Source organism: Manduca sexta, chromosome 12 (assembly GCF_014839805.1).
Source record: "Manduca sexta isolate Smith_Timp_Sample1 chromosome 12, JHU_Msex_v1.0, whole genome shotgun sequence".
Taxonomy (NCBI): Eukaryota; Metazoa; Arthropoda; class Insecta; order Lepidoptera; family Sphingidae; genus Manduca; species Manduca sexta.
This window is the reverse complement of record NC_051126.1, coordinates 6,865,694-6,891,689: the sequence shown is the minus strand read 5'-3', so window position 1 is coordinate 6,891,689 and position 25,996 is coordinate 6,865,694. Positions and strand designations below refer to the sequence as shown.

At 32.8% G+C, this 25,996-nt stretch overlaps 1 protein-coding gene across 3 annotated transcripts in view; it reads right to left on the bottom strand.

Moving 5' to 3' along the window:
• Positions 1-25,996, bottom strand: part of LOC115440384 — a 183,032-nt gene that overhangs the window by 26,879 nt on the left and 130,157 nt on the right. For 2 of the 3 annotated variants that reach the window (XM_030164659.2, XM_030164660.2), the window contains exon 3: positions 25,159-25,399. In XM_030164659.2, the coding sequence (XP_030020519.2) occupies positions 25,159-25,203 (45 nt within the window). In that variant the 5' untranslated portion in view covers positions 25,204-25,399. Of the gene's footprint in view, positions 1-25,158; positions 25,400-25,553; positions 25,704-25,996 lie in introns of those variants that run through there. The other variant, XM_030164658.2, reaches the window with a different exon arrangement.

The following is a 25,996-nucleotide window of genomic DNA, read 5'->3' as shown; positions in this document are numbered from 1 at the left end:
TTGCGTTGGATAGCCCTTTGTTCGTGGAGTGCTATAGGCTATATATCATCACGCTATACCCAATAGGAGCGGAGCAGTAATGGCTAATCTCAGGAACTACCGGTTTCAACCAAAAAATTCGTTTTGTGTTGGATAGCCCTTTATTTGTGGACCGCTATAAGCTATATATCATCACGCTATGACCAATAGGAGCGGAGCAGTAATGGCTAATCTCAGGAACTACCGGTTTGAACTGAAAAAATCTTTTTGTGTTGGATAGCCCTTTGTTCCTGGAGTGCTATAGGCTATATATCATCACGCTATGACCAATAGGAGCGGAGCAGTAATGAAACATGTTGCAAAAACGGGGAAAATTATGAGTTTTGAGAGCTTCCGTTGCCTGCGCTGCGTAAACGGTTAAAGTTATGCAACAATGATGTATGACGGGATTGTTTCACTTAAAAAGTTCTAAATAATATAACAAAGTCCCCCGCTGCATCTGTCTGTTACGTGTTAAACTCAAAAACTACCCAACGTATTAAGATGAAATTTGGTATGGAGACAGTTTGAGACCTTGGGAAGAACATAGACTCCCGGGAAACTACTATTTTTATAACGGAAAACTTTAGCTTGAAAAACTTTATAACGCGGGCGGAGCCGCGAGCAAAAGCTAGTTAATAATATAAGTGAATGAAATCCCTACTCTATAGAATTGAATATGTCATAGAAATTAAAATATTTCAATCTACGGAAAGCAGCAACAACGTATAAACGTAAAATGAGATCATTGTAGCATATTTTAAATCCTTAAATGATCTCATTTACCTAGATCAAGATACCTAGAATCAAGACGTAAGCCGTTACCAAACATTGCACTTTTGGCTTGCTTGTTTTTCTAGGTGGGGTTAATGACTATACCTAAGCAGGCAGTGGCGCATTACAAAGTATGATATCAAGTTGACTAGTCACGAATTTAGCCCGGGCAGCCGCATTCCACGCATACAAATCAAGGTGATATACGCAGTATCTGGCTGATAAAATATTATTGTTCGAAGGTATAAAATGTATGTCGGATAACGCTTGTGTTGTTGCCATATTGTAGGTCTAAACTGTTTACTAAAAATACAGTTCGAGATGAACAATCTTGATACTCGTATTTACCGTGGGGTACTTTCAAATTTATCTCTACTCGTTTCAGATCTTGAAATTGTAAATTCGAATAGTATTTATTGTGGTACACTAGTAGAATTATGGTGTTACACATATATAATTGGATCCTGTTTGCCAAAATGTACCAACCCACATTATGTAAAAACAATTTATATTATTTAACACGCAATGAATCCAAATTTCATACTTTACTGTCAGGCAAAACATGCCAAGATCTATTCATATCTGACACTAAAGAGTACCTGTGTAGTGGACTGATCCACGCATTTTGATATATACCTACATAATAAAAAAATCCAACTGAACAACTAAGAATTATTCTACAGGTTTGTTTAAAAGTAATTGGTATACGTCGGAATAATATTCGAAGACTTTGCAGCCTTCGTGGTCACGGAGTGGACAGTCAATAATAAACCGAGATAAAATCCGTAAAATAGTTTTATTTCAATTCTTTAAGGATTTTGTCTACTCCAGTACTTCAGCAGACAAGTTCAAAAATAATACTATATAATTCAAACGATATTCGAATTATAAATAATGTTTATTTTAAAGCGCGAGAAATAACCTAAAATTTCAATAATTAAACGTGAACTAGTTTGCAAAGTGGTTTAACTTTGATATTTGCAAATTCCGACGCAAATTATCACTTCGTGGTAGCGACCGGGTACATACAAAATCAATGTAGTTATTAAACGAAAGTTAAATGTGTTATTAAATTAGTTCTAGAAGCTGACCGAGTTCACGCGAAATGGTGTTGGCATATAAGTATATATCCGTAGTACTGGTTGTTATGAAGTGCCTAGTTCTAATAAAGATATTAAACATAATATATATATCGGTTGAAAAGCTATCTGACTGACGACAACGACTTTTAAGACACTAAGTTCCATACACATTTAAAATCAGCACGTTTTTTATGTTTTTTTAAACTAAAATTTTTCGAAAAAATATGTAGCTTCAGTTAATTAGCCTTGCAAGCGTCGATATATATATTGATAGTAAATATCTTATAGTAAGTAGGTAGCTTTAAGATTATTTCAAAATACATCATAATGATAAAGTCACGACTATATTAGCCATAAAACTATCTGATCAAAAATTAAATATTTTTGAATTGAATACTCTTCAGCATGCAATTGCCACCGATATAAATAATATAAGGTATTCCGAAACCTCCCTATTTAAGGAAAGAAATTAAATACCAATCAAAAACGATTAAATCGGATCAATTCTTTCTTATTAAGACACTTAATGGAACTTGTATCTCAGCATTTGTAAACCAGGCAAAACAATAACAAAGTTTTCTTTAACAAAAACTTCAATTCTCGAAGTTGGCGTGCGTTTGAAACGGAATGAATTCCCTCTGGTCTAGGAAGTTTCACCATAATGAAATTCTTTAAATATCACCCTTCTCTATAAGGATTAAAATTTATGTAATTGCGCCTGCATTTTCTATGCCTCTGTCCTGCATACCGCCGTGTATTACCAAAATAATTAAATTATACCAAGTCGCCTCTCACGAAGAAAATTCATTTAGACTCGTTCCAGGTTCTTGATGTTATTTGCGCGGACAGGTAAGATTGTATCAAATAAAATATGCATGAAGCTGGCTTATTCTATATTTTAAATTATCTCAGAGTTTAAAACATATCCATAATATTATTAGCTTTAGAGATTATGCATTTAACTCGTGACACCGACATAACTATGTACTTTAGTAACTAAACACGTATAATGGAATTTAGAAAGGTCGACCTAAAATACTTGTCTAACTAAGGTCTAAAATCTAATCTTCAATCCAGATTTAAAAGAATTTTTGTAATGGTCAGTTTCAACCAAAATAGTCAACCTTTTTTACTAATGCGGGTATTTTAGCAAAATCGGAAATTATCATAACTCGCACTTATACTAAATCGTTTTAAACATCACTAGAATATAATTATGTATTATCTGTAAGTAAAAAAAAATATTGCTCAAGGTTTTAATACAACCACATGCCACCACATATTATGTTCGACACTCGAGTATGTATTTTTAAATCTTAATTTGCAATGAATTACCATCATTAGAATTTCAACGCTTCACGGCTTAAAGCAATTATCTTCTAAAAGGCTTGAAGGTCACATACGAGTACCATTTGTTTGACGAGAACATCTTTTGGATAACTAATACTAAAATTGAATAAAGCAGTTGCCCTCGACTTATTTTGTGGCAATTTAGTCTTACATCAGACTTTAAACATTCCTAGTAATTTATTGTATAATTAGGTATTTTACGCTGTGTTAAGTTTTTTGAAACAGCTTTAAATATGTTGTGTTATACTAAGTGTTTTAAATCGTCTAATGCATTTTTTGTTATGAAAATGCTTGGCATAACCTTTTGATAGGCCCTTAGTGTAGATTCTATGGTGATTATATCTTTTAAAGCGAAGAACCTTTAAATTAATTTTGTAGAGACCTCAATAAGACCCTTTCAGATAATATTATTATCTAATATTACTCACAAAACAATAATGTATTAATTTCAGATGTAGCACTGTTATTATAAATTATAGTTAATTTCTCGATGCGTGCAGAATAGATTCGTTTTGATATTTTAGTATTAATGTGTAAATTCAACATACAGATCACGCTTTTATTCCCGAAGGAGTAGGCAGGGGTGCAATCAGTGCACCTACTTTTCTCCAAGTGTGTTCCGTCCTATGATATGATAGCAGGGGTGGGGCAGGACGAAGGGGGTTAGATTATGGCACAAATTCCAGGAATTTGTGCCCGATATGGACGATTTGGGTTTATTGTTCAGTACCGGCCATGAGTCTGGATTCAGGGCCGATACTGAATAGAAAACCCAAATATCACTTTGTCCGAGCCGAGACTCGAACTGACCTCAGAGCAGTGGTAATACCGCGTACATAATACAACTACCCCACTGAGGTATTCTGGAGTGCAACTAATGTAAAATTTAAATCCAACTGTTTTTTCTGGACCAAAAGAGCCAGTTTCGATACTGCAGGCGACATGTAATATAACTTTTTATCCAATCCAAAGTTTGCTTTACGTCGTAGTTTTCCAGTTTTTGTAACAGTAACGAACCAAAGTCAAATCCACTGGGCATACACTGTCGACAAATGTAATTAAAACCTAGAAATTTATTTAGGTCGTCTAAATATCTGCCATAACTGTCATATCATTTGTTTCCTATCAACTGCATACTACGTATATTATCTATGACATATCGATATATTATTGGGTTTTATCAAAACAAGCGTGTACGAGTAACTGTGCCCGGGCTATTAGCTGCCCGAGGCACGTACAGTTTACAGGCTGTCGTGCAAATATTTATCCACATCGGATTCACATGTTAACCGTTCAGAATTGTAATCAGCTTTGATTGGGAGCCGTGTTCTCTGCTCTTTGAATGCGCGCATTCCCGTCTTGTAGAACGCTTGGTATTAGTACGAATTGATTCACATCAAAGACTTGCATCGTAAGATTGATTTTAATTAAAATTTGATCAAATAAGGATAGGTAAAAATCATTCTTTCGCGACTTCGCCGTAGTCAGGTACAAAAGAAAAAGAATGAAAAGTATTTCATTGAGAAACTTTAATAATATCATTTGGAGTAGGATATTTTTATAAATATTTGTTTCTTCCAATTTGAACTACTAAAACGTTATTCTAACTAAGTCAACCAGTAAATATTCTTTAAACAGATTTTAATTTAATTTTTTGTTCATAATAAAATGCACCCTGACACTTGGTAAAAACAGATCATAAGATTCCTCATTTTTCATTCCTTAAAAATATCCCGAAATACTGTTTTCGTTGTGGTAATGAGGCATTTTATATCCACTACAAAAAATGAAGCGTAAATCGGGTTAAAGTAGCAGCACTCTTTGGGTGTCTATAAGGAAAAATGTGATGAAATCCATGCTACCTAAAATAAACGACTCGTAATATTTTACTCTGTTTTATTCAGTTCGATCAAGTTATTCAAAGAAAAAAAAGTTGTCTATAAAATAAACGCTTTATAATCTTTTATAATATGATATCATAAAGTTATTTTGAAAACACAAACTCATGCCTCTCAGGATTTATCCAAAGTAGGCAGAGGCATACCTGTCATTGGGCGCCATGTGCATTCCGCCCCATTATTTGATAGGGGTGAGCCTGACTTATAGAACAAAATAAAGTACTTACTGTAACAAAATACGTAAGTGGCAAAATATAAGTGAAATAAAAATACTCCAGCCAATAATAAGCTAACTTTATCCTACACGTTTTAAAAATGCTATTTAGCATCTAATAGGTTATATTTACATATCGTAATGAAATTGTTGATTATCGTCGCCTTTTACTTGAAAGTCCATAGAATTAAAACAAGTTATTGAAATAGGTAATGGAGTAAAAATTCAATTCCCGTTACATATTTTACAATTTATTAAGATTTAGGGAAGCATAGTAAAACGAAAGATAAAACAGTAAAAATAACAGTTATAATACAAGCATATTCATAAAAATATTAACTGTACAAAAAGTAATGTCAAGTATTTTTAAATTTATATTACTCAATATAACCCAAGTCTTCAAAAGTATACAACGAAACGAAATCATTTATCTACTCTATTGACGAAACAGCGTCCGTTGACGTGAAGTACTTTAGAATATAAATTGTGTAGTGGACGTTCGCTTAGTAAGTGTCACGGAGCTGTTAAATAAATGCAATTTCTCAACAATCACGATGATCTAATTCACTTGGAAAGTGAAAGACAATGGTAAAGTCTAATTGTTACGCAAGGAAGTCATTTGTCGCGCGCCTGATGCCAATACTAGTACAAAAGAAAGCTATTCAAAGATGTCGATTTTGACACACACCGAGTAAATATTATAAAACGTGACTACAGTGTTTGATTTTTTTATTGTAGAAACTTGTGAAAGACGGTTTCGCTTTGTTTCTTTGTTGAAAACGTTCGCACATAACCGTGTGTTTGTAAGTTAAGAAAATAGAAATGTCTATAACAACTCAAAAACAAAACTCACATCCGATATTGTAGATGTAAATGTGTTTTTTCTATAACGATTTCTATGTTTACGCGAATGTTGGTCATAACTAAATTTGGATAAATATAAAAGGTAGGTATTGTAACTTTGACTTTTCGGAGGACCAACACCTCAGTCCCCCTGTGATCATGAAGACTGTAAACTCTTCAAAACTTCGGGAGAAGAAAATAATATTAAAAATTGCGATAAAATCCGTAACATAGTTTATGTCAATGTGTTTTATCTTTAATACAATCGATTACTCTTCCCATAATTTGAAGCTCGTTATAAACTGGATACCAGTGGCGAATGGTCCATATGACCCGATTTCCGCAGGCTTCCTTTTATATAGAATTTCTGTAGAATCTTATTATCATCAGAACGATTTGGAGACTTATGCATATAGTACCTATATGTAGTGTCGTGTTCCCTTTCGCTACTGCGGGATACTTATATATACTGTACATACCACTAATTTGGAATAATGTTTTAAGATGAGTCGCCGTGATGGTACAGAATGGCAATTATATAAATGACGATCAACGCTACAAAGACGTTGGGGAAGCGAAAGTCGGCTAATATAATTATACAGATATGCCACGCTAACGCTCCGACGTTGACACTTAACACGCTTACACAATAAAATAATCACTATTCAAAAATGCTCTGGAGAGATCAACGTCAAGTTTGCCATACATTTCATATTGATTTTTGTCTTGTGAAGTTTTAAACAGATATGCTTGCAGATAATTTGTATTTCTTTATCATTGAATGTTATCTTTAAGAGAGAATTCAAAGACTTCCTTACTTTTTCGATTCTATCAAAAAGATAAGCAAATTATTCAAGTAGATCATTAAAAAAGGAAATTTAAATGTTCATAAAAAGTTATTCAACTTCGATAAGCAAATCTAATTACTTTGAAAGTATTTGCAAAGTTTTCGAAATTACCCTTGCTAAGAGCAATAAACGTTAATATAATATGAAGACGTTTACATTTCCTATTAGCTAATTAAAGTAACAGTTCCAAATGCCATCCCATTAAACGTTAGATAATTAAACACAAATGTGTACAATCTTATTTCCGTACTGTAATGATTTCTTATGTTTACGCGAATGTTAGACATTGAAATTAAACTAATTTTCGGATTCTATCGCGGTGTTAGTATTTTATTTTCTCCCGACGTTTCGAAGACTTTGCAGCCTTCATGGTCACGGGGGGACTGAGGTGTTGTTCATCCGTAAAGTCAAAGTTACAATATCTACCTACATTTTACAATTATACAACTTTTTTAAATTTTTTAAATTTTAGCTGTTGGTGGTCCGATCTACGCAGAATGAGCTCACAGTGTCTTGAAGTAAACGGGAGAAAATAAAATACTAACACCGCGATAGAATCCGAAAATTAGTTTAATTTCAATCCGTACTGTAATTTTAATAACTTATATAATTTCAGTTCCTGGTTATTAAATAGTAACGCTTATATTCTTGCATCTATATTCTAGTTTACTGCTATATTTTACCTTTAAGTTTTCAAACGCTAGATTTTATATAGTCTCCCATTACGTAAACAAGACATTATATTACACGTTCAAAAATATCGTTCTTCATTCCACATTTCGTGGTCAATCGTCTGAATGACGTAACAGCGCAGTATTAATCATTTAAGAACGAAACGCCTAATATTTAAATCCAAAGTAATGCCTATTAGTGACAGTGCCTAATACTTTATTACGTAAAACCATTCATCGGCCACAACAGCGGAAGATGATATAATTCCGCTGCAATAAATTATAATAATCGGTATTTTATGCCGTGTAATTTTTAAAAAGATTAAACGCCCAGTCGAAAGTTAAGCGGATTGTGAAATATTTATGTCTGTTTAGAAGAGCCCGCAGTCAGGTGTTCAAAGTTAATATTTAAGGTTCGTTTGATATAACCTTACAAATATGTAATGCGGGGTTATATATTTTATTAATATTCATTCATGCATTAAGTCTATATGATGAAGTAACACTTTTTTTATCGGTAATAAAAATGAGTTTTTACTTCCATTGATCTACGTCTACTTATGTGCGTGTATCAATAATCTTTAATAGATTTTACGAGAACAATTGATTATAACCTTCAGTTGATGTCCATAGCCATCAATATCCTCAGCATAGTGCAGAAAGCTTTAAATGCAAATAATACATGTATTCATGTCATTACAAATGGCCTTGTTATCACGCCTTGTGACTCTGATGCGATTTGAATCTAACACTAATCAGGGACATTATACATGGAAATCTAATTTAGGGCCATTGCTAAATGCTGCCGCGCCTTGGTCACATAATAGTTAGTACAGGTAGCTACCTACGTAGATTGCTTGATATATAACTCGATATCCGAATGGATTAATCGCTTGCTAATAAATAATTGCCTTACAGAGTTTAGATCAAATTCAATGATAATGGATTTGTTTGTAATTCATTCGATTATTAGGAAAATAATCATAATAAAAAGGCAAACTTTATAAACACTTAAAAGCATATACCCAATGGCATTAACACACACAAGTCAAAAGAAGAAAACAATTTCTCCGACATAACTGACACTTCAGAATGATAAATCTGACACACAAATAGGCCTCAGTGGTAAAGATATTACGTAATCCACTTTACCAGTTAGTAACAGTCACCCTAGATTCTTTCAGGGTCCTACATTAACATTTCATCGCGCCCTGTATCCACTTATGCCTGTTTTACCTCACTTTCACATTTTGTTTATGGAAACCCGGGAGTATTAAAATGCGTTTCCATCTCGAGGGTGAAAAAATATTGCTTATTTTATACACAAAAGGTAATGCGGAGCGAGCTAGCCCTTTATAAAGTAAATTTTCGTTTTGTTAAGGATGTTACAACGGGAGTTCTTATTCAGAATTGCGTAATCTTTCGAAAAATCGCTCGTGATAGCACATCTGGGTGTTTTCCACGTCTCTACTTAACAATAAACAGATTTCGAGACTAATCTTTCCTTAGAATTGTTGTTGGTTCAAATTACACATTGAATATAACAGGGAACGTATAAAATACTTTATTTCGATATGTATTAAAGCTGATACCATCATAAAAAATTTGTGGTTCGAAATGAATGATTTCTGTTCCATTTATCGCTATTGTTATTAAATTCTTTTTGGGAACACAAACTTCGTTCTAACTGTAGAAATTAAACAAAGAATAGGTAACAAAGTCTAATAAGTGCATTTTTAGTGCTGGCTTATTTCGAATACATAACAAAATGAATTCGAAACATTACAAATTCATATTCGACTGCTATAAAAGCCAATGACAACACATTAGAAAGAATGAAGACTATGATATTCCTTATAAAACATTACAAGAATTTAGGTCTAACTCCTTATAAACATTGACATCTGTTTCGATCACTTGGAAGTCAAGTCATTCAAGAATTGGTCGTTTGCCAAGAGTCGATCGTTCAGGTGTTTCTAGCATACCACGCGACTTACGTATTTGGCTCCAAACTAACTTGCATCTTTAAACTACAAACTAGCTATGAAAGTTTTAAAGTTGCTGGAAGTAACTTTTTGGTTAAGGCGTGTTTATTTGAGTAGAAAATTTTCACGTATCTATGGAGTGCTACGTTCAATAAGGTCTAAGGTTTAACAGTTCAATAACAATGTAGGTTTTTGAACAAACCGACATAATTGTGACGACTGGCGAGGGAAAATCTTTTGGCAATTGATAGTATATCTGGAGCCACTCCACTACCTATGCAGCCACTGTTATGTGTCCGTTTAAAATAGTTGGGTACTACTGTATTAATTCTACTTTTTAGGTAACATTAAAATTTCTCTCATACGCTGAACTACACTGTCTGCTATAATTGACATTCGCCATTAATAAACAGAAGAATAGGTCTCCACGCGACTGCCGTGCATTGAGCTTGCAATACTAATCTTGTTAGAACAAGTTCTTACTCCAAGACTTAATCACATTTATAAAACATATTGTTTTATAAAAAAAAAAACACATGATTTTCATGCTTCTATTAATATGAAGGGACTTATAATAACTAAGCAAAGACACGGAGGCTCTAACTCAAACTACAGTATACAGATACGTCCAATCGTGCAGCAAATATTGCTCATTTAATCACCTTAGTACCTAAGTCTTGCCCTAGCTAAAATTTAAAAGGTACAATTTTTTTGTTTATCATGTCTGGTTGCAACAAAGATTAATACCATCAAAGAATAAGAAGAGAATATTAAACAAAATCGATGCATTACAATTCGATTTGGTACAGTATATACTGGCCTTAATAATATTTCGTATCGCGTGCCAAGTTTGCAGAATGTCCCGAAGACGAAATGACATAATGTAATAACTATTTTAAAAATTCATTTTGATATTAATATGTCTGTTTCGAATTGTAATACAGCAACTTAGTTTTGCAAAGTTAAATATGCATTTTAGAAAGTATTATTCAAATGCTTGTGTATGAATAATTTTGGATTGTTTCGTTGGTTCTTGTTATCTCGTGCGTTTTATTGTATCATTACATTTTATGTTTCTCAAGCTTTAACATTGTTCTATTTTATAATCAAGCAGGTTTCTCGCCTTTTAAATACAATGTAGTTTAAATGTTAATTTTATAGACTTTAATCTATGCAAACATAGAATGAGCAGTTATGGAGATTAAATTCATACGGAAGAACGAAAAACTTGCCTCATATTAACTTTTTTTTTCTTTATGAAAAATGGCGGCACGTTTCGACATCAATACCACGGCATACGATCATGAAAAATTTTACTGAATTATTTAACTATTAGGAAACTATAACGTAAAATTTTATCTTTTGTCCTTTATGTTACTAGCTATAGTTTTCAAGCTAAGCAATTTTAATTGCAGACAAAACTAGTTGAAAATCATCTAACATAGCTGCATTTCAACATACGAGTAGCTTTTTATTAAATTAGAATTAGGATTTGTTCGGAGTGATCCCAATCCAATTTGTCTAAAAACAAACCAGTAGATTAAACTGTTGCGAATTCAATTCATTGCACAGAATTGAAAATAGGCACTTTTTACGAGAGACAATATTGTTCCACTAACACTAGACAACTTTCAAAAACAACGTTTCAACTACTTTTGTTTTCTCATTACAGTCCGTCGTTACGGAAAACATTGGAGCATCGAGTTTGTGTAAACTCAAAGTGGAACTGGCAAACTCATTTTCGGCACTGGTTAAAATTTTCGTCAGTCAAATATCATTTTGCGAATTCTTTTTGTGGAGTGCCGGCAAGCGGTACTCCGCACTCCTAATAACTGTCACGTAGATTTAATATCACATCTTCAATTTTGTACAGGCTCTATGGGTAGGCAATTTCCTTGCTAAAATTGTATTTAGATGAATACACGTAAACTTAGTACATGTGTGACCCGAAATACAAATTTCATTTATATTCTCTCGACGCACAGATTCGACAATATTTTACGACGCGCGTTACTTTGATGGCTTTATGTTCTTGGAAGTTTTGCGTACCACATAAAAATACGCTATCATTTATATGTAAGGAGAAATGGGAATGAACATTAAAGAATATGTTAATCAGAACGCAGACTTAGAAATGCGAGAGAAATACTTGTATTTGAATTGGATGCGAGAGTACTCTTTGATGTTCCTGTTAAAGTTTCTGCTGATATCTGTTATGTATTGCGAAGGGGTATTCGTCATTACAAGGCCACATGCTCCATCGCGCCGTAAGAGGTCATAACATTTGACTTATGTACTCAACTTTACAAAATTATACAACTTTCAAGGTCTTTGTTATGATTTCATGAATATAAAAGCAAATGCATAAGATTCGTCAACGTATTATGTTAACCAACTTGCAATAGATTGTTTCTTTTCTGAGCTAGGATATTGTTTATCCAGTAATTAACATCGTAACATAGAGCTTATTAATAAAGATGAAAGAAAATGCAAACCATAGAGTTTTTATTACATACTTTATATAATATTGAACAATATTACCATAGCATTACAGAATCCTTCAAAATCCCTCCACGAATATTTCATCGATCTCTATAATATAAGAAATACATAGTTGAATTGACGATTCGTACCCGCGCGATCCGCCTAACAAATCGACCTCTTTGCCAGAATGGGCGCTCCTCTTTACTCAATGTGACTTCCGAGCTATCTATAAGGTCCAGGGAAATCTCATATCAGATAATACGGAAGGGTTAAACGTTTCAAATATATCATCGTGGAGTTGATGTATTTTAAAAGGTTTCCTTTGGTCTTTGTCTTGGAAATTGTGTAGATCAAATTCTGATGAGGTTATTTAATATAATGTGAAGTTAAAAAGAAGTAAATGAACAAATTAATAAAATTACATTTCGTTTGGTTAGTTTTAATTATGACGCATATCTCTTCCTTTTGAATAATCACTGTAAAGGGTAACATCGTGATACAGGTTTTTTCTGTAAACAAATAATGTTATTCTTTTCAAAGAATAATTTTCACTGTTTGTACTAAAACTAAGCTATTTATACTAAAACACTACAGAAATGGCGCTAAATTTCATTCCAGGCTAGACAGCACATTATAAGATTACAACAACTAAGTTAAAATCTAGTCTCATGTAAATATAGAGGCTTCCGACTGCATCCCCAGGACGGTATACATCGCTGTTCTTATTCAAATAAGTGGGGGCGCCGATTTACCCGGGGGAGCGATGACACGGCACACGGCACGCCGCAAACCGCTTGCGTACACTGCGGCCGACAATGAACATGGTACATAGGATACCTAGGTATTAGTTTGAAACTGTATTAGGATATAAACTTTAGTTGTAACTATGTACGTATTGATATATGTTAATTAATAAATATGTGTAAATTAACAACGTTACTAATAAAATATTGTCATTATTTCCATGTGTAATTATTAAAATTATAATTTTGATTTGTTTAGTGCCTCCGTGGCGTGCGCGGTATGATACCGATTCCTGAGTTCGAATCTCTGTTGGGCTAAGTGATATTGGGCTTTTCTGTACAGTATCAGCCTGGAGTCTGGAATTTGTGCCCAAATGGCGATAAACCCGCCCTTTATTACACCATGGGTAACAATTAACGAAATGTCGGGAGAAAATTAAAGTATAAAAAACCGCGACATAGTCCGAAAACCAGTTTTATTTAATTGCATTATGTCATTTAACTATAAATATAAAATTATATTTATGAATATATTAAAGTATAAAAAACCGCGATATAATCCGAAAACTAGTTATATTTAATTGCATTATGTAATTTAACTATAAATATAAGGTTATATTTATACATATATTTTATTTAAACGTAGAGAAAACTGTTATGTAATAACTTTTATTTGGAAACATCTGTTGTATCAGAAATGCTCTACAATTTTTTGCAGTAACATTTCCCTTATTTCTGAGCTTCGAATGACTTCATTAATGGAAGCAGAAAATGGCTAACACGCCATACCACTAACAAACAGAGAGAATAACCCCCAAAATTTACATTGGCCCTGCGTAATGTCGCGAAGCAATCTCATTTTCTAGAGGAAACGGGAACCAGCCAATGTAACCAGACCCCGCTAAATATAGTTGTTGCTCTCAATCAGAGAGGTCGTGCAGTAATGGTCGTGTCATATCAGTAGCGAACCGCGCAGCGATATCACAAAGACAAATGTGTCGCATATCTTGTACGCCTCTAGTGAGTACAACCTTGCTGTTCCTATTTTCTTCAACATTGAATAAAAAAAATTATGTACACACCTTCTTATAAGTCGGTTAGGTTCAAAAAATGACTCGGCAAAACAACACAAACATCTTGACGTTATGAATGGCAAATGTAGATCATTGTCAATAAGTCTAAAACAATTAATATTTACCGGCGATTGTTAGTTATCTATTTTTAAGTTAAACTTATACTATTTTCTTGTTTTAATTTTTTAACTATACACTACTCAATAGTTTTAATAATTATCTTAGTCCGTACTTTAATAAGGACGTATATGTATACGGGCGCAAAGTTTTGGAATACCAAAACCCTATCTGGCTACTTTGTTTTACCTTATGCCTTGTATTCCATAAGAATTTTATCCCTAATTTAAAATGTCCGTAGTTATGTAAGTGATTGTTGGTGTTATTCAGAAATAATAATATTTATTCTTATTTTTTTTTGACGTATCATAAGTGCAACTTTGTTCGCCTACATGATAAATATAGTATTTTATTTATGTATTTATTTCATAAATACAATATAGTTTTACGTTTATATTTCTTATAGTTTTTTATTATAATTTGTTTTACGTCTTAATTTAATAAATAAATAAGTGAAGTAATTTAGTCTGCATATTTGCATAAAAAAAATATTGGAACGATTACATCCCAATACCGCCTATACTTTTATAGATATTATTTACTCAAATTAATATATAAACTCTAGATATCCATATAAAAATCGATATGAATACAATATTCTATCATACAACAAATATTGACCTATGAAGTTCATCTACTAACAACACCTAAACAAAGTTGTCCATACTGTTCTCCAGGTATAGAATTAATATTCTAAAGTAATAAACTACAGCACGTGTTGTCTACAGCATCTACGGGACAATATTGGTGGCAGCTATATAGGTATGAATTTCGGGGAGTTTCGGTTTGAAATCTGATGGTACCAGAATGGCTCATGAACAGTTTGTATCTAGTTTGTAAGCATGGCTATAAACTGCGCTTGCCACCTTGAGACATTTGATTTTAGGCCTCATAATACCGAATAATCATCTTATAATTAGAAATTAATTTATATATATTCTGAAAAGTCCGATATATAAATGAAAAAAAACTTTTTAAGTTTTTAGGGTACCGTACTTAAAAGAAACCTTTATAGGATCAGTTTCTGTCCGTCTGTTTGCGTGGCGACGCCTTTTTTCTTAGAAACGCGTAGTAAAGCTATCAAATTGAAATTTATATCAAATACTCGAGACTACGGTCTTTTATAGCTGTGAAAAAATCAAGCTTGTAAGTCAACGCGTACGACAGATTTTATAACCATTTATATCGCATTTTTTGCGACTTCACAAGGTAGTCAACACCTTTATGTTATTTCCCCTTGATATAGAACAGTGATAATGATTTCTTATGTTTACGCGAATGTTAGACATTAGAATAAAACTATTTACGATTTTATCGCGTCCGCTCCGTGGTCATGAGCCTGCAATATTCGAAACGTTGGGAGAAAATAATTATATTAATTATACGATAATATTTGTAAATAGTTTTATTAGTATAATAATGGCAAGAAGCTATATAGATATGAATGTCTTACAGCACATTTAAAGGAAAAAATCTGATAACCCTATGTACTTACTCAAATAACAATAAAAAATGAATTTACTATTATAGTCTTATTATTTGCGGTTGGTTGGATAAACGTGATTAGAAATTGAACGGCAAATTTAAGTTTAACACGTTTGAAGTTACTTATAGCCTTCAAGTTTGAACTTAAATGTATACCTATCTAGGTACAAACTTGTAAGGTATCTATTCACCTCCTACAAGTTTATACGGAATCGCCGGTGCGCGAGTCCAACTCGCACTTTTCTGGTTTTTTACTTGCATAAATAAATAAATCGGTATACAATTTGCGGGGAAAAAAATACTTCGCCGATTTTCACCAAATTTGTAGGAACATATTTGTTTTTGTTCAACAGAGTGGTAACTTAAAAGGAAGGTTCTCAAATAAGTATACAAATATCACGCATTTAATTTTCAGAAAAATGATCTTTGTAGTAATATAATATTGCCTAATATAGCGAAAATATGCCGATCCGTTGATGTTAGGCATAAAATAGGCAAATTATGCAAATTCCAAATACGGTCTAGTAATTAAACATAGCAAAATCTAAATATAGATGCTATTACTGGCACAAAATAGACAACACGTATACATTCAGGTGACCTCTCGTAGAAATAAAATATAATCTCAGTAAATTGAAATGGTTATCAACTTATTAGTTATAACAAGCATTACCTACAGATATTTATATAATACTAGCTATTGCCTGCACCTCCGCGCGCGTGGTAACGTTCTTCCGGGATAAATATTTTCTGTTAATAAAAAGTAGTCTATAACACTCAGGAGTAATGTACTTTCCTATTACTGATAGAATTTTCTAAATTGGTTCAGTAGTTCCAGAGATTAATCTCTACAAACAGTTATAAACTTTCCTTTTTATAACATAACTAGCTTTTGCTCGCGGCTCCGCCCGCGTTATAAAGTTATTCAGGCTAAAGTTTTCCGCTATAAAAATAGTAGTTTCCCGGGAGCCTATGTTCTTCCCAGGGTCTCAAACTGTCTCCATACCAAATTTCATCTTAATACGTTAGGTAGTTTTTGAGTTTAACACGTTAAGGCAGACAGATGCAGCGGGGGACTTTGTTATATTATTTAGAACTTTTTAAGTGAAATAATCCCGTCATACATCATTGTTGCATAACTTTAACCGTTTTTGCAACATGTTTCATTACTACTCCGCTCCTATTGGTCATAGCATGATAATATATAGCCTATAGCACTCCAGGAACAAAGGGCTATCCAACACAAAAAGATTTTTTCAGTTCAAACCGGTAGTTCCTGAGATTAGCCATTACTGCTCCGCTCCTATTGGTCATAGCGTGATGATATATAGCTTATAGCGGTCCACAAATAAAGGGCTATCCAACACAAAACGAATTTTTCAGTTGAAACCGGTAGTTCCTGAGATTAGCCATTACTGCTCCGCTCCTATTGGTCATAGCGTTATGATATATAACTATGAGCACTCCACAAACAAAGGACTATTCAACACAAAAATATTTTTTCAGTTCGAATCGGAAGTTCCTGAGATTAGCCATTACTGCTCCGCTCCTATTGAATATAGCGTGATAATATATAGCCTATAGTTCTCCACGAACAAAGGGCTATCCAACGCAAAAAGAATTTTTCAGTTTGGACCGGTAGTTCCTGAGATTAGCCATTACTGCTCCGCTCCTATTGGTCATAGCGTGATGATATATAGCTTATAGCGGTTCACAAATAAAGGGCTATCCAACACAAAACGAATTTTTCAGTTGAAACCGGTAGTTCCTGAGATTAGCCATTACTGCTCCGCTCCTATTGGGTATAGCGTGGTGATATATAGCCTATAGCACTCCACGAATAAAGGGCTATCCAACGCAAAAAGAATTTTTCAGTTTGGACCGGTAGTTCCTGAGATTAGCCATTACTGCCCCGCTCCTATTGGGTATAGCGTGATGATATATAGCCTATAGCACTCCACGAACAAAGGGCTATCCAACGCAAAAATAATTTTTCAGTTTGGACCGGTAGTTCCTGAGATTAGCGCGTTCAAACAAACAAACAAACAAACAAACAAACTCTTCAGCTTTATATAATAGTATAGATAAGTAAATAAGTATATCTGTATAGATGCTATGTCGATATATGTTCATAATTCTCTCGCTAGAAATATAATATATGACACATTAAAACCTGTTTGACCTATGTTACGCGGATTTCCTTGTCTTTTTTCCTTCTACGATGCAATCTGATATAGTTATTATGTGAATAAAACGTAAACAGCCAAAGAAATTTTGTATGGAATATACAAGCCTTATTTTAAAGCTGATAATTTTTTTTATTATGCTCGGACGCTATCATCAAGTAGAAACATTGAATAACTAGCAAAAAACCTAAACTGGTCTAGTTGTAATTAATGTATAATAATAATACCAGCCCTGTATTATATACTTGCCCACTGCTGAGCACGGGCCTCCTCTACTACTGAGAGGGATTAGGCCTTAGCCCACCACGCTGGCCCAGTGCGGATTGGTAGACTTCACACACCTTCGAAATTCCTATAGAGAACTTCTCGGATGTGCAGGTTTCCTCACGATGTTTTCCTTCACCGTTAAAGCGGACGATAAATTCACAAAGAATACACACATGATTTTTTTAGAAAAGTCAGAGGTGTGTGCCCTTGGGATTTGAACCTGCGGACATTCGTCTTGGCAGACCGTTCCACACCCAACTAGGCTATCGCCGCTTTTTTTTTTTTTTTTTTTTTTTAATTAATGTATACCTAGTGGTTATCCTTACATATTATAAAACAAAGTCCCTCGCCGCGTCAGTTTGTCTGAACGAGATGAACTCAAAAATTACCAAAATGATTTCGATGATTTTTTTATAGACATAGTTTGCGACCCTGAGAAGGATATAGGTTACTATTTATACCGGAAAAATATATAGCGGGTTTTTATCCTGAAAATACTCATTCACGTAGGCAAAGCCCCGAGCAAAAGCTAGTGAAAATATATAAAATAGCGAAATGAATAAAATAACTACTACGTAAAGAATTAAAGACGAATGTACTAAAACCAGCCTATTTATTCTAGCTAAAAAACTGTATTAGAGATCAAGAAATCATTGAAACCATTTGATTTACTCTACAGAGACAATCACTGTAGTATACTACAAAATACTTAGTATATTGTGCAGGTAAATTGAACTATATATTTTTTACTTCCGTAACAAAGTAACAAACCATTTAAAGTATAATTTCGCGCTGAATAGAGCTATTACCGGTCTTTATTATGTTTATTTAACTGACATTAATACCTACAAGTGTAATTTAGACGTTGAACGTACGAAAGTAATTAAATTTTGATTGAACTGTCAAAATAATATTAAAGAAGTTATTATATCTATGACATTAATTCTCACAGTGAATATATTACAGATGAAATAATAGGTGTTATTTCGTTCGAAACTTTATAGCAAGCATTTAACATAGGTGCTGAAAAAAGCTTTAAGTGAGATATAAAACTTAGCAAACTAGAAGCGCTTTTTCGTAGGAAAAAACTGACGTAAGCTATCACGGTGATATTTGCATTTAGTTATAATAATTTATTGCAGTAGCGATATGAATATATAAAAATATTTGATACTGATAAGTGTATACTATAGTTATAGATCTATTGGTTTCATTAATATAAATAAACTAAAATACATCGCTGGCTCAACTACTACAAGATTAGGTATATTTGTTTATTGTTATATTATATGTGCAAATTGATTTATATGTAGGACATGATTCTTAGTTTTTTTAATTAAAATTTCCAATAATCCCGAAAGATAATTAAAGGATGAACCATGAATTATGTCCTTTCTAATTATTACCAACATGAAAAATTTTAATTTCCATTTTGCAGCATAAATAAAAATTAACATAGGACTTTGCAATACTGATCCAGCGATATCTAAAGAAGTATATAAATTATATTCAAATTTTAATTCAAATTACAGCGAAATTCTTTCTTATTCAATTGTTTCATACAATTAAGAAAATTGTTTTAATTAAATAAACATAATTTTACCTTCCTAAAATTAATTTATCCGAATTATGATTTAACCTGTATGATGAAACATAACCTCTTTAGTTAATTAAATAAATGATGTATCTCTTTACAAGCATATTAAGGCTATAAACGATTATAATCTGAAAAACTTTGCATCACACAATTACGTATACTGTTACGCAAATGTACGTGTTCCGAAAGAAAGTTATATTTGCAGACGAATACCAATTTGTTTTGTTTTATGACTTTCATTGTGTGACTATTTTTGGCGGGAAAAGATGTATCAGAATCATTCGTAATCTGACTAACAAAATATTGGACTAGGAATATATGTTATAGACCGACTAACTGACAAAAATAAAGAAATATTAACAAAGCTGCGAATATCGCTGAGATTGACGTCGTCGATAACTTTCCGTATATCACCATCGCGACAACCTTAACCACTCTGTCAAGAGTGTCCGATTAAGGGCCGTTTTCAATAAGTAGTCCCAATCTGAATCTCTGATCTGTTCCCTAGAATAAACCAGTCGAAATACGTCATTTTTAAACATATTAAAAAAATCGTTTGTTCTGATTGGTCCCTTTTTGCGATGGATAGAAAAAAACAATTGGAATCGTTTATTGAAAACGATGGTAAGACGACGAATAAGTATTATTCAATAATATTAGTAAGATTACGAAAAAAAAATATAAGACGATAACTGAATAAATGATATGGTTGAGGAGCCCAATGGCTAGCACATGCGTTATAGTCATGAAAGAGTGCTGCTTGTGTTAACTATCGTACCTTTTTCGCTTACTATATCTAAGTATTAAGTATTTTGCGAGTATACGAATGAACTGATTTAAACAATAATAATAATTTAAAAAGTTTTTTTTTCTCTGTATAATGCACTGTAGTAATAACTTTAAACTGATGGATTGAATGATTTGAAAAGAGCAATACTAAAGTTCCTCGCCCGCTCTTCTCTGGTGAGAGCTGCTTCCCAAACTGGTGGAGATATTATTTACGGAATCTAATTAATTTATAACATTTTACAGGTTCAAAAATAAATTACTTCAATTCCAATTTCGCGGTACTTATTTCACCACTACGGTCCCCTACTCACCCAATCCGCACGCCGCAAAATAGGTGAAAGTCCTAATTCTCCCTCTTCGTTTTCATTGCAAACGAAATTGCGAGCGAAGTAAAAAGTGTAAATTTATAACAGTCACGTTCAATGTTATCACTGTTTTAAATTAAATCGTGTTGTTTCACCATTTTCTGCCCAACCGCCTTCTTAAGGAGATCGCTGACATTTCGAAAGTTTTCATTTTAAAATAAATAATTCCTTAGCTAACGAAAGAATTAGTGTATTTTTTTTATTTTTTTACTATTTTAAAGTTTGGTTAGTAATGAATAAATGACATGCGGACTTTTCATTGTTAAGGCATTTGAGGTTAATCTAAGGTAGATACTCAAACCCTGTTAAAAGTTTAAATTAGCACTCATAATGAGCTAATTTGTTATTAATTTAATGATGTAATTAATAACATTACATAAGCATGTGATGTTATTAATTATTGCTATTGATGCTAACATTTTTTTTTGCTTTGAATGACAAGACGATCTTGCCCTTCACCTGATGGTAAGCGATACGACCGCCCATAAACAGTAAAAAAACCATCCAACACTTTGAATTACAAAGTATTGTTTGGCATTCCACTGCGCAGGCCATCCTGAGACATGAGATGTTAAGACTTATTATGTCCAGTAGTTACACAGGCTACAGTGTCCTTCAAACCGTAACAAAACAATGACTACACACTGTTGCTTGGCGGCAGAAAAAGACATTGCGGTCGTATCTACCCAAGCGGAATCTCACATATGAGAGATCAACCAAACGTAAATTATTTTACTATAGGTCTTTGAACAAGAAACAAATAAAATATATCTCTAGTTACTATAAGATTTTTAAATCAAGTCAGCCGCTGGTTGCAATTCCATTACGGCAATAAATCTTTTTATCTCGTTCTATTTATCAACGTGCGAAAATGTCTCACGCCTAACATTGGACTTACACTCGGTTACTCGATATCACGATAAGCTCTTCTGACAGGCCGTTGTATATAAGCGGAAATAAGCTTGACTAGTAAGTTCACAAGTTCAAGCTCTGCCTACCCCTATGGTACATTCATATATATTTTCGCACCTCTGTCCCATAGGGGTAGACAGATACTATGGAAGTGCCACTTTGCACGATTCTAGCATACTTCTCTCGCTTTCTGCATCTTCATCAATCTTTTCATGCATTCCCGCATGTTCAGGGTACTTTTGACCTAGCTGTACTAAAATGTCAGATATCTAAGTACCACCCCTAAAGTAGACATATAAAATGCAATAACTCATAATACTGGTACCTACTGCAAATACATATACCTATTAATGATAGACATATGAGTAAAAGTAGTATAGTAGATATATAAATAAAAGCTTACTGTATTGTTAAAAAATCTTTATGTTATTATTTATAATTATAGTAAAAACAACACTAATTTAACCTCAGTAAAATATTAAAGCATCACAACACAAGCAGGAACTATTATTAAATATATTTCCTTATGTATTTACATTTTGTAACCACATTATTCTCACACAAAATATTATAATGCATTTTATTATATAACTAATCATGAATATTGGCCGTTGTTCCTTTCAAAATAAATCGTGATTGTGAATGAATCGTGGTTGACCTTAGCGGATGACTTTTATAAGTACATGTAATTGCAATACCAGTATTATGATTTATTGCATTTTATATTCGAAATACACTTGATTTTGCAGTACAGTTAATATCAATCATTATTGTCCTATAAACCAGCAACGAATCGGGTCTTTTTAAAAAAAACATATAGGAAAATAAGCGATACTGCCTCAAGCATAAAAACTAAAACCGCAGTAACGACTTTCTCAAATGTCTAATCTACTAAAAACATTTAAATTGAACATCGGTAATAAACGTTCAATTATTATATTCATTTTACTTCAAAAACAATTTAAACAATTGAGTTTTTATCCATAACCATCGCCGTTCCATTAAAAGGTTGTTAAACAATTTTATGGAAAGTTCTTAACTATGGCATTTAACTCTACACCCTTTGGCATTTAGAAATTTAATTTATATACCAATTATGTTGGCACGTGTCTAGTGAGGAATGCGCTTTGAATACGAAATATGTTAAGGTTCACATCATAAACTAATATAAACTTCAACTTTCGTCGCAGCTCGCGAGTGAGCCGAGTTTACGATAGTTTGTAAGAAATTACAAAACAAGACCGTATTAACTACACTTGAACATTTATTGTGTTTAATGCTCAGTCTGATTTATAAATCTTAAGTAAATATAAGCTGTTTAGTGTTGTTTATTTCGTTTACGTACGTTCTTAGTCAAAAGAAACAAAGGATATTTTTACCATTCTAGTTAACCTTATGTGAAGTTATTACAATCTTGCGATGTCTTGCAAAACGTATGTTAAGTTATAGTTATACTAACTAACTCGCTTAATAACTATAAGTGATATAAATTACAAAATTCCATTAAAATCTACAGCAATTTAACAGTCAATATTGACATACTCGTCGACATTTGTGTAGATAAGTCAACTAATAGCCTATGCCTTGATTCTGGGTTACATTAATCTATGCTTAATTCCTTTGATATTAGCGACTAAGTGCTTTATACGATGTTAAAAGTTAAGCAGAATATTGATTCAGTATAATATACTCAATATTATATATTTTTATTTGGCAATTTTTATAAGTTAAAAATACTTAAAAGAAATTTTCTAAAAGACACCTATATTATTCTAAAGCATTGCATATCCGTTAACCACTGAGCATCAGACTACCATTCTAAATTATATAACATCTTTTAGGCGCGTATATAATTGCATAAAAGTCTACTTTACATTTTATCACAGTAAATAACTCATTTTAATTTCTAACTATATATTTTCGGGCCTTTTCACCTTTCACTGTATTAATTGTTAGTCGACATAATATTTAAATAAATGTTGATGGATATGGTCCAATCAACGTTATTTACGATGTCATTAACTAGATCTCTTTTATTCACATCCGTCTGTGTTGATTAATTGGCGCGACACGTAGATAAAAAATAGAAAACTAATCTTTATTCATAAACTAATTAAGTGATCGCTACCGACGAAACTTTATGGCGGCTCTACGAAATGAATTCGATGTAATAACTAATCGGTTCTTAATTAACAGTTAAAGAATAAAATTCGGCTGAACATTACTCCCAATCATAGTGCCTATGAGTTTAAAAGGTAATAGGGTACTTTACTTATTTCTTTTTATGAAGTTTATAAACAATTTTCTTCATAGAAAACACGGGTAAAATCCGATTAAAAAAACTTCAAATTATAAGCATTTGACAGCCGATGGAAGGACCAGATGTCAAAAAACGAAAAAGAGAGGAAATAATATTTTTATGACGTCATGGGGAATTGCGATGCGTGCGAAGGAAAGAGATGAAGCGATTACACCACTACACGCCGTTTTTGCACATTGCTTTATTTGAAATATGAATAATTATTACTGCCCCATTGTTTATCTAATTTCATGGCTGATTTCAAAAAAGAGCTTATTTCCTAATTATTTTATATTGAGTACAGAATAACAGGTTAAATCGCACATAATATAATAGAAGGATTAGACTCCAAGGATAAACTCCTAAAAGGAAGATGTTTTTAAGAATAAAAAACAAAAAATGTTTCATTACATTACGACCAGTTTTCACAAATATACCTGCGTCAAATACCATAATGTAACATTATCATGTTTTGCCTAAACCTGTTTACAACCTTCGTATAAAGGAAAGTCCACAAGAATGAGCTGCGTATAATTAAAAACGTGTCAGTGAAATCGAAGTGTTCTGTTGAATTTCTGTGGCCATCTGACCTTATAGGTAGGTGTACTACATCCTAGTCAATGAATTTAACAGAATTTTCACCTTTAACCTTTGCTTTTTATGAATAGGCTGCGAAATGTGAAGGTCGGTACAAGTTCTGGTAGAATTTGTTGATGAAATATTTGCATTGTTAATTGTGTTAGCCAGTTTCATTGATTTGCATTTCGATGGAAGAGGCCCTTGTCTAATATTAAAATTTAAATAGATACAGTTAGGATTTTTTTATTAATGATTTTTTGTTACTCGCCTTATAAGAATAACTTATTGTAGAGAATAAAACGTTACATTTAGTCACGATTCTATCAGAACGGATATTAATTTCCTAGAAATAAATATTGGAATCAGTTAAACGTGAATAACTTGTCAGACAAACGAAGTATGTTAAATTTAAATTTATAGAAAAAAAAATGCCGCGTGAATATAAAAAACTAAATACACTTATTTAATAAAATATTAGATAATAGAAAAATATATAAAAAAATAATGTGTAAATAATTGAATTGTACAAAACGTTACATATTACAAACAACACTTGATGGCGCCAAATAGAAATCTTACCTTATAGATTCCATCTACGAGTTTCGTAAGCTCCTCCGTCTCCATAGCGAAAGAATTTCAGTAAACAAATATCGGGATCCGTTGATATTACACTTGAAACTTCATCTGGACGTAAACAATAACCGTACGAACAAAGTTCGATTTTAACACTGAACACACAAAATTCACATTTCAATGCATAGTCCACTGTGCTGTCCGACTGTCTAATCACTCAAGCAAACGAACTCACTTTCGAAGACATCTGAAACAAAGAAAAAAAAAACAATTAACTTTCGATGTTTAAAAACAAAAGTGTTCTGAATTTGAAAAGAGTTCCGTTTTGAAGTTTCCTTATCTGGCATTCAGTGGAACAAAAGGGAATTATTTAAAAAGTTGGTAAAGAATTTTTTGTCCACCTGTTATTGAGATAAAATCGAGGAGAGCGTGCGGCCGCCGCGGAGTTTGCCCGTAGAGTCACCTATCGCTCGGCGGAGGCACAAATGACGATTAGAGGTGCGATACAAGATCACTATGAGCTTGTAGCGATGTGACGTCTACACGGTACACCGTGCAACCAGTAAACACGGAGATTCGGGTGTTTTAGAGGCAAAGTTCGTTGACTTGAAGCGCGCTTCTTTAGCTTGCAAATAATCGTTTTAGAAGCAAAAACTTTGTGTTTGATCATTTAAAATGGTTAAAGACAGAGTATATCTAGAATAGTTTAATAACTAACGATATTATATTTATTTATTATGCTAGGTTTTTTGTTTCTATAATATGCCTAACTGCCACCGAAAACCTTGTAATTTGTCTTATATAAAATGTAATCGAAAACAAATTGTTTCAATTACGTCATATC